Source organism: Oryza brachyantha, chromosome 8, assembly GCF_000231095.2.
Source record: "Oryza brachyantha chromosome 8, ObraRS2, whole genome shotgun sequence".
NCBI lineage: Eukaryota > Viridiplantae > Streptophyta > Magnoliopsida > Poales > Poaceae > Oryza > Oryza brachyantha.
This window is the reverse complement of record NC_023170.2, coordinates 12,182,520-12,193,465: the sequence shown is the minus strand read 5'-3', so window position 1 is coordinate 12,193,465 and position 10,946 is coordinate 12,182,520. Positions and strand designations below refer to the sequence as shown.

The 10,946-nt window shown below is 38.7% G+C and overlaps 1 protein-coding gene across 1 annotated transcript; it reads right to left on the bottom strand.

Moving 5' to 3' along the window:
- Positions 1-203: 203 nt before the first annotated feature.
- LOC102721300 lies at positions 204-10,634 on the bottom strand. The gene is made up of 18 exons (XM_006660071.3): positions 10,340-10,634; positions 9,740-9,857; positions 5,463-5,644; positions 5,269-5,376; positions 5,114-5,178; positions 4,736-4,841; positions 4,314-4,397; positions 3,740-3,886; positions 3,372-3,500; positions 2,982-3,049; positions 2,420-2,453; positions 2,251-2,335; positions 1,636-1,703; positions 1,449-1,562; positions 1,338-1,373; positions 1,155-1,241; positions 957-1,048; positions 204-865 (listed from the first exon to the last, which is right to left on the bottom strand). Exons 1-18 carry the CDS (start codon positions 10,532-10,534, stop codon positions 763-765), a joined length of 1,821 nt encoding a protein of 606 aa, XP_006660134.3. The 5' UTR covers positions 10,535-10,634; the 3' UTR covers positions 204-762.
- Positions 10,635-10,946: the final 312 nt, after the last annotated feature.

The window sequence follows — 10,946 nt, the reverse complement described above, 5'->3', positions numbered from 1 at the left end:
GATATCGGGTACCCGTCGGGTCTACCATCTCATATGTCAAAAGCACATCAAAATAACCATTTCAACATATACAACAAACTAAATATCCGGGTTATAATACAATATTGCATCACATATGAAAAGTTCAACAAATACAACATATTGCTCATAATAAAATATTCCAACAAATACAATAAACTAATCATAGCAATAATAATAGCACACAACACATTATCTGATGTTCTGATTCAACCATTCAATGTTGTATCACATCTTAAAAGTTCAACACATAAGCCTTATCAAAGATTTTAGCTAAAAAGGGATACATTACAAATATGTACATGAATAATATAATATGTTTTTAGATAAAAATTCAATATGTAGGCTATGTTCGGATACCCGACGGTTTACCCGTGGGTGGGGAAAATACCCATACCCATACCCGGCTCAGGTACGGGTACTACCCAGGGGCAAAAAATCGTACCTGCACCCGTCCCCATCGGGTCAGGTACCCGACAGGTACCAAGTACACGTACCCAAATTGCCATCCCTAATAATGCTCACTTTTGAACTGTTGAAAATGTAGACAGTACATGTTCACTTCAGTTTTTGTGCTTGGAAGTGAAACGCCTGTCTTGGTCTGAAAAAAGAAAGAAATTTTTTTTTTATCTACACTATACAGTTATTCTTGACATAACAGAAAGCTATGTATGTTCCTTTAATCCTTTATATGTATGCAATTCTTTTTCAAAACAAATCCAAAATTATTCCAGAAGAAGCTGTTTATTCTTCTTGGCGATAATCTAGGCCAGCTCCATATTTCCATGCTTCGAGATATCGTTTCCATTGATATTTGTTCTTCAGTGGCAATGATTCAACCCAAGGCCTTCAGAAGTTATGTAAACAGTAAAAATATCAACAAATGGATAGGTTGAGTATATGATACTGATGTTAGAGATGGATGACAACAACTGTACCTGAGGACTGGATCTATAAAGGTAGAAAGGAATGTATAGTAACCAAGCATCAAAAAATGGCCTGACCAGTCAAGGATGGCCCCAAGTCCAGCCTAAAGCAAAGAAGAGAGATAAGCTCCAATGGACAGCACAGCTTATCTGAAGTCTTAACTGAAAATTAAGCTTAGAGAAATAAACCGGATGTTTTAAAGAGTATACCTGATTAAAAATGGAAGGCAAAATTTGCGGTCGAGTGATCATTACTAGACCTAGAGTTTTGACCAGAGGATCAAACTGTATTACATCCTACAGATGCACAGCTCAAGTAAATTAATATGGAAAAGCTGAGATTTTCCCTTCGCTGAGAATCAGTGTTTGTTTGGACAATGTTCAAGTACCAACCTGGAGAAATGGCCTAAGTACTGAATCCCCAAGTTTCTGGTCAATGTGCGAAACAACTCATCATAAAAAAGAACTGAAATGACGGTATATCTCAAAAATAACTGAGGTTACCTGCATCGACTGAAAATTAGCAAAGAGAAGATCGTTAATAAAAGTTGGTGCAACATTGATCTGTGGCCTTGCTGACATTGCTCTTTGGAACAACCATGATGCACTTAAATTTGGCTGCAAAATGAAAACGAAATAAGCTTCTACATCAAATTACGCATGAAGTGCTATAATCTACAAGTACACCAACCATATAAGGGTTCAACTGCTGCAAACTACGTGCATCCAGGAGATCTCCTGAAACTGCTTCATATATACCTTAAGCTCCAAAAGCATACAGAAAAAGAAAATAAGTATCTCAAAGGAAATGAAAAGATGTAATGTGCAGAAATCTCATCACTGATAAGCTTACATCGACATTGAACCATTTTTTCCATTGTAAGTACTGTACAAATATGGACTTCAAACCAAGAGGACCCAACAAGTTCAAAACTATAAATCACGTGCGCTACAGAATGGCTATAAAGTTACCTCTGGTGCCAGCACCTGTGACCCGTTACCTTGATATGTTTTTGAGTTTTGAGAATTAGGGAGGAAAAACTCTGTCTGAAGCTAATGTCAACTATAGGAGTTATATTCTGAGTATTTTATGGCTGATATTGTCTTACTAATTTTATGTTGTACAACAAAAAAGAAGGATTAACTGAGAATCATTTTATTTACAAATTTATATCCATGCTCTGTACATGACAATTAGTTATTGCTCCAACTTCTATGTCAATCTGAATTCAGTTTTGTTCATATTTGAGTTAACATTTTATGATCATGCAGCATCTTGCCGTTAAGTAAAAATTATTGACCATACCAGTTGACAAACGACCAAGATGCCTTGTCAGGCTTCCAAAACCCCCAAAAGAAACAGGTGACTGGATTCCACTAGCGTCACCAACCTGACGCGTAAAGAAGCGAAGGACAGTAATTAAGTAAAAAAATTGGTATGGCCAATAGGAATTTAAAGCAGTGAAATGGCATGCCTGCAAGACACGATCAAATGCAGCTGGCAAGGGGCTGAAATGGATCAATTGTGCGAGAGTTAGCATGAAGACAACCAAAAAACTGCTAAGAGAATATAACCACGAAATGAGTACATAAGTGTGCATTACAACTCACAAGCACTACATACATACAATTCAGGCAACATCACTAAATATGAGGGTTTAGCAGCTTTTCTTATGTTCATATGTGAAAATTAGACTCAAAATAAACTTGCTCTTAAGTCTCAAATGGGCATTTGAAAAGAGCATCTACAGTATTCAGTTTGCATGACTAAGATATGGCATGAAAGGTCATTATTTTCAGCATATAAATAACTCTTGTAACAAATAGTTAAGGAACACAAAAACATTCTGTGGCAACAATATGCCACCACATGGTAGTTGCAGCAGATTGTTCATCTATAATTGTATACGTTTGTATTTTATTATCATCTAATAAACATGAGGGGAAGGATATTCTTCCTCCGTCTCAAAATAAGTTATCTTTCTAGAAGAACTTATTTTGAGACAAGAGGGAGTAGGCTATATTAATTTCTGTTACCTATCCCGATAAGTTGGGAAAATTCCAAATATGACTCTCCTTATATCCAAGTTTTCAAGAACAACATCCTACAATGAGCACAACAAGAACAAGAGTAAATTAAAAATAAAGCGTAATTGTGTAAGTATCTCCATACATAAGAAGTTCAGAACAAGCCAATATCTATTTTCTTGCTCTTAATTCCATGGTGTATCAGCGTAGCTTACCCAATGTTATTTTTACAGCTTTTTTTCAGCACAAGTAGTTGACCAATACTTGAAACAAATGAAATTCCACGAACACATGGATCAAGTTCTAGTGCATACAAAGTAATAGATCATGGTGTAAATATGCACAAGAACCCAATGTACTGCATTCTTTACGTTTGTCACACAGGGTCGCATTGTTTACCTGGTAAACAGGCATCAGATTCCAGAAAGTCTCCAAAAGTTCTTCTAGCTTTGGGCCCCCAAATTGTGGATCAACATAAGTGAACATGTATGTAGTGCGATCAGTTGGACCAGAACCGGCAGGAAAGGCCTAATATAATTAGTGAAAATAGACTATTAAAGAAATAAGAACATGAAAATGACATTATATACTATTTAAATTTATTATTGCAGTTCATGCAATGGATGGAAAGTTGATTTTTGCAAATGAAGATGGCAAATGAGAGAGATTTTTAAAAAGAGGTTGGCTGTTTTGGAAGTATTTTTAGATATTTCAGTTCCTCCCCAAGCATCAGCTTTGTGTCAAAATGATGGGATAAAAGCAATTACCTCCCAAAAGAGTTGTACTCCTGACTTTCCAGATTTCTTTATGGATGAGCTACTGAAAATAATATCGCCTGTTGTATTTCTGTCAAATCCACGAGCACAAGCCCCAACAACAAGGCAGACTCCATCTGGTTTTCTACCTGACCGGATCTTAGACAAGGACAGAAGAGTTGTCATTTAAAGTGTGGAATATGGAAGTGACAGCAACAGTAAGATGACGGTGTGCATGTAGGGTGGAAGTGAAAGATAAGCATGGTGTTCAACAATTTAGTAAGTAATAGTTATAATATGAAGCCACAATTCAGTATCCCATTACCCTTAAAGCATGAAAGTTTGGGCAAGCTGACTGTACAAAATAAGTTGGATGTTTTCAGTTCATACAAGTTGTTCACACATAAAGCTGTTACTGTTTACAATTACACACATGCTCTTGCAGATTAGAATTAAACACACATTAGGACAGCAGATGGAAATGAAGCTTTGTGGTATAAATCTTGGCTAGATCATAGATGGACACACAGACAGAGTTTAGGAATTTCATCTTGATGCAGTCATTTTAATTAAAAATCAGGAGTACCTGTCGCACAATTGGGGAAAAATTACCCATAGCATCAATGACAAGTCGACAAGGCAAACAACCCCCATCACTCAAGTTTAGTACCTGGGGAACACAAGTGGAAATTAATACATATTTGCTTCGCAAAGTTCACTAGGAAGTAACAAATTGGCACATTATTACTTCTAACAGTACAAACTAAAGGAACTTGATTAATAAACCTTGATGAGTCTTTTTATTTGACAGAACAGTTCTTATTTTATTGGTCAAACAAAGAAATAATACTTTCAAAAGCAGACGTAGATAATGCAGTCCAATCGATCATAGGCAACTTCATGTGGATGGAATAGAACAAACATTATAGCTTCTTTTGTGTACTCAAAAGTTAGCAATGTACTTCTAAGCAATTTTAGTGTAGCCAGGAGACAGAATAATTTACATACAGCAAGGTCATCATGAACATAGATGCTAGACAAACTTTTCCCCTCAAATATTGCTCCTCCTGAAGAAACGAAGCGATCTTTCATGATCTCAACAACTTTAGCAGGCCTAGACAGGTCCAAATTTATAACAGAATCACACAGAAGAATAGAATCACAAACAGTTATAAAAATGATGCTCTTCACATCTCGTACGTTTGATAGGTTTTATGGAAAGATGAGGATTAAGGAGTGGACACTACAACAACAAAATAATGTAGATTTTCATCATATAATGCCTTGTTATCGTGCACATGATTTAATTTGGTTATCATGCATAATGTATGCTTTCAAATTTTGCAGCCAAAGCTGCTCTGCTAGTGGTATCAAGTGACAACTTACGAAATTCCAAGATTAAGAATGTTCTCCAGCCAAATTTCACCTTTACTCTCAAATCCGCATCTATTCTGCAGAGTAAGAAAAAAATGTGCAATTACTTAGCTGGCAAGACCTATTTTTAAAACAACAGTAGAGAAATTTTAGCTGAAAGGCCTTACAGGATTGAATTCACTTAAAATTATCTGTTCAATCTCCTCTTCTGAAAGGATGCCAACTTCTACAATTTCCATAAGCTCTTTTCTTGAGATGTTCCACTCTTGTTCTCTCTGTTTAGCAGATATATATACACATTTCATATTATTCAGCGGTGTTATTGGGATAACTCAGAAATAGCCATATAAGGCTGAATTACCCCTTTGATTATGTTTCTTTCAATAATTCCAACCCGAAGGCCTTTATAACTGAGGGCAGTAGCTACAAATATACCTAATGTGCCACCACACACTAATACATCAAAGATCTCTGAGCCATCACCAAAATCATAATCAACCAAGGGACCTTGGACTCGAGTAACGACTTCAGGGACTTTGGAATCTGCATGCACACATTTCCATCACAATGCTATAATACTTGGAGAATGGAATAAAAAAATAATAAGCCCACAGTCCTCAAGTAGGCAGATTGCAATTGTTCAATTCATCCAACAAACACAGTTGGTAATATTTTATTAAACCAGAAAGGTGTACCATTGAAAGCAAATCGTTGAAGGCCAGCATTTTTAATTACTCTGTTAAATATAGTAGCTCAGCAAACAAAGCACATTTAGATCTCTAGCTTGCATAGAAAATAGATTTTTATCTTGGCATACTAGAGGTATGTTCAGCAAAGCCTGCAATAGTGTGCTTAATGCAGCAAAGTACTTTCATGCTCTGAGAAAGCTTACCACATGGGAGCTAAAAGTGAAGTACTGTACATTGTTTCTGTTAGAAAAAATAGATAGAGCGAGGGATACTCCCCACATCTACCCTATAGGGCACCAACAGGATTTACTCATTACTCATTGGACAAATCCAACGGCTGAAATCATTTGCATCAGATCGGACGGTCCACGTTTCATCGGGTCTCTTTCCTTTTTTTTTTACCCCTCAGCCTAAATCACACATCTATCGTAATCGTACTCAGTCACGCGATTGACGCACACACGAAACACCACGCCACGGCCGTCGCCTCGCCATCGCCGCCGCCGGCGCCTCAGCCATCCCTGGCGCCGTGCCATCACCCCCACCGCTGTCACCTCGCCCCGCCGTCACCTCGCCATCAATCCCGCCGCCGCCGTTGCCTTGACGTCCCTGGCGCCGTCGCCTCGCCATCACCCTCGCCGTCGCCAGCCACGCCATCCCCACCGCCGTCGTCCCCTCGCCGTCCCCGCCGCCATCACCTCGCCATGCGTCACCATTTTCAGTCTCCCCCTCGCCTTCTCTGCTCAATCTAAACATGGAACGGAGGGGATCACTATGCTGCGTCGTTTGCCCACACGGCCACACCCTCCACCGTCGTCATTCTCTCTTCCATCGGTAATGGCAACTCACGGCTTGGGAGAACCATGGAGGAGCATGCGGAGTGTGTTTGGTCTCGATCGCCAATCAATGTACTAATCAACCTTCTCTGTGACGTTGTCAGTCTTCGCTGTCATCTAGATCTAGGCCTATTGTAGGAGTGCAGGGACGAGGTTCATCGTTAGTAATCATTGTTGGGTGATATGGATTGATTGATATTTTCTTTTGGAATTTGCAGTAGAGGAGCAGTGAAAAGAGTGAATGATCAACAGCTATGCTCACAGGTTGCTGGCACAGGCGAATGAGCTGTCGTACAAGAAGACTGTGAGCCAGAGATAGATCTTCATCAAGAGATACATGTTGATACACAGATTTCTTCTTTTTAGAACACAAATATTGTTTTTTTTTTGTGTTTGCAAGCTCAAGCATCAGTGTTTTTTTTAAAGCCCAAGCAGCAGTGCTGATGGGAGCTCAACTGTGGTACTGAGCATTCAACGGGAGCTTAGAGTTGTCCTCAAGGAACAACATGATATCATGTACATATATTGGGCAAATTGTTGGCTTCTAAAACTAACATTTTAATTCCTGCAAACTAATGTTGTACTGTTGTGCCAACTAATGCAAGAAGATGGAAGCAGCGCGTACAGATCGTGGCTAAACTTTACAGGAGAGAAGGTAGATAAGGTATGGAAGTTAAAAGCTATGCTAATTCACTAGAATGGTGCATGTGTTTCTTAATTCTACTATATCATGTTTGCTTGATTGCCTTGTTGTTTCAGTAGAAACTGGCAGCTTGTTGTATAGTAAAAAACTGGATAGTGTGTTTTTAGCGACAAAAAATTATATAGGTAAAAGATGGAAGCAGCAACAGGCCACGACTAAACTTTACGGTACAAGTAGTGTAGAAGGTATGGAATTTAGAAGGTGTTCTGATGCATTACAATAGTGCATATGTGTTTCTTATATACTACATTACTACATATTTGCTTGATTGCCTTGCTGTTTCATTAGAAATTGGAAGCTTGTTGTATGGTAAAAAAAATAATACTGAAATTTTCTAGCCACCAAAAATTTTATAGGTAAGCATAACCTCTTGGCTATTACAAGTATTTTGTTTTCTATATGTATCCACTTATTCAGTAGTTCTGGTTGCTGTTGCAGCCATGTACTCATCTTTCGTTTTAGTAATGTAATCTGCCTTTTGTTGCTAGATAAGTATTGTTACAGGTGTTCTTTCTCATGCTATCTAGGACCACATGCTTTTACATGGTCCGACAAAATAGATTGGCTGCTAAAAAGTCTGATCATGAAGTTAAAGGACAGCAATGGCAATGTTCAAGTGAAATGGAGTGTGGAATTCAATCTTTTGGTTGTTGATGAGACAGTTGTGGACAATCAAAAGTATTTATTGAAAATATTACTTATTGCAGCAAGGGTATATTAATTCTCGTTGTTACCTGCAAGGGAAACTTCACAGTGGTTTGTAACACTTTCCATTTGCATAAGTTCAGATGCAAATTCTTTTTCTTGAACAAATATTTTGATGCATATCCACTGTTCTCCTAATTGGTTCAGAGAATCCTTAGTTTAATACTCTATAGCTTGACAAACTGAGAGCAAGAAACATGCATGACAGATTCTATCTGATTCTTTCCATCCACTTTGATCATGAATAGTAACATTGTTTTGGAAATTAAAGAAGTATAATAGTTACTGAAGCATATGGAAAATCAAGGTCATCGAACAGGTCCTTATTTTCGATGTGATGTGCATATATCAGATATAATGGTTTTAGTAGTAGCAACAATTAACTGAAATTGGGTCCCTTGAAGAATTTCACCGTATTATGTAAAATAGGAAAAATAATGTTTGTTCATTGTTTACTTAGAGAAAACAGGGCAATAAATAAAATGTGCTTGGCTTTTTTTTGTTATTCAGGAAGTAATGGTTCACCACAAAGGAGTTTCTTTATTGTAGGAGTAGTATATAGATGAGTTTCAGAGTATACAACTTGTCATCTTAGCATGGTGCATGAAACTTTGTTTTCACCTAAAGAATTCATAATGTTCCATTAATTGCTCTACATTCTTAACCTTCATATGCATTGTTCAGAACCAACTGCTAGAATGATCCCAAAAGGAATTAAGGTCCCTAGAGGTGATTCAAGAGAAAAGTGATCTAGAAGAATGGACTCGGGCAAACATAATTGTTTTCTCATGTTATGTCGATGGTATGAAATAATTAAATAAGATAATGCTGAAGGATATGACATTCAATTGAAGAGCTATGCTATTCTTCTACTGTATAGTAATATAGCATTTTGAGAAATTATTTTGCTCATGTAATCTCTTAGATGTATTTGCAATTTTTGTTTATTCCTTGATATACTATTATGTCTTGTATACCAAATTTTAACTAAAATAAATACTACATTGATGGTATAGTATCTTTACTTTCATCTTATTTACCTACGTGGATTCCACGTGCACGCTAACTAGAGTCAATTTGGAAGCCATTCAAGCCAACATTTTTAAATTTATAAATGCAAAAAAAATGTTTATCAATTTGGAACTAACCGCTATCATTTGTTTTTTTAAACAAGTCTGAGCCGATGGTGGGTACTATGTGATGATCGTTGATATATCGAATATGTCGCAAGGGAATTACTTGTGGCATCTCTTGACATATATTGTTTTATTGCAAAAAGACAATAGGTCTCATGCTTTTTTATTATCATGTCTAGATCGCTCTTTGTGTTACTCTTGCTAATCGATCATGTATTACTCTATAATTACTCATGCCAAATTACATTTTGTGATTGAACACTTCATATTTAAAAATGATACTTTGAATATTGTTATTTTATAATATAGTATTATGAAACATATTCTAACACCGTAGCGTTAGCACGGGCACATTACTAGTCTTAACTAAATTATTGTGGGGTACTTATTTGCGGTGTTTTCTTCTTCCAAAGACATGTTCTTGTTTCAAATAAGGAATCAGCTACTGAAAGTCAACTTTAGAAAACTACCAAACCAAGTATCCAACCAAACAATACCAAATTTGCCATGAACTACTAACTTTTCACATGCTATTAGATTATCACATTCTTTTGAATGACGAACCATACCTGCTTGAGCTTCACATATACTAGACCATATTTGATCCAATCTTTTCAAGGCGCTGTATGAGTGAGCACCCCCAGCGCCACCAACCTCTTCACCGCTAGAAATCTTATCCATTATCATCTAAACAAACAATTATAGCAACATTAGGGGGGTAAACATAACTCAAAAATCCCCCTCTCTGAAACAAAAACTTTAAAAGTAGAACATGCAGAGGGTGGGCATGGGTCGACCACAAGTAATTTAGGATCCGCTCGAATTCAACAAAATAAACTAAATTTTACCATAAAATAAGATTTTATTTATTTAATTAAACTAGGGTCAATCCTAAAATACCCGTGTGGGTCGACCTAAGGTTATCCCTGTGCAGATGCAGGCATGCAGCATTTGAAGATGGTGATTACTTTAAAAATGCCTCGTAGGTGAGAAAACAGAGGGTGTTGCTGTATTAGACAGAATAATCAGGAATCATCCGAGACATTAGGAATGCATCTTGAAATGCTTGCATATGGCATTGAACCAGGAAAGACGGGTAAGAGAGGGATCATCCTCTCCCTCTCCTCATCATCTAGCATATCTTCCCACCCGTGCTCGTGCTAGTTCACCTGGGTCCTGGATGGCGCCGGCCCGGCCTCCCCCGCCGCGCTGGCGCGCATCGCTAGGCCGCGCCCGAGCCCGCGCCCGCGACCGCGTCCCCGGGCATCACCCCGCGCCTCGACGCACCGGCGTCGGAGAGCGCGTGGCCGCGGCGCCGGGGCCGCCGCGGCCGGAGCAAACGGAAGAAGGACCGGGCGCGGCATGTATGAGCCGAGGAGAGGAGGAGGCTTCTCGCTCTCGCCGGCGCGGCGCGAACGCGGGCGAGGTGCTCGTGCGAATGCGGGTGAGCCGAGGAGAGGAGGAGGCTTCTCGCTCTCGCGTGTCGCGCGCCTCACTCCGGTTTGGCTTGGCTTGGCGGCTCCCCCGCGTGGGCGCGTGGCTGGGGATGGAGCTCGCCCACGTGGCCCTTCCCGGAGCCAGCAAACAGATTATCTCTTCAAACAAAAAAAAAACGGCAAATTTAACCGTTTGTCATTGGGATGAAAACGGATCCGATACGAACGGAAAGTAGCTCTATCATATTCGTTTTTATATTTTTTTCCGGAATCAAAATTGAAATCGAAAACTCCAGATACGAAAACGGAATCGAATAGTTGAATATAGATATGGAGCGAA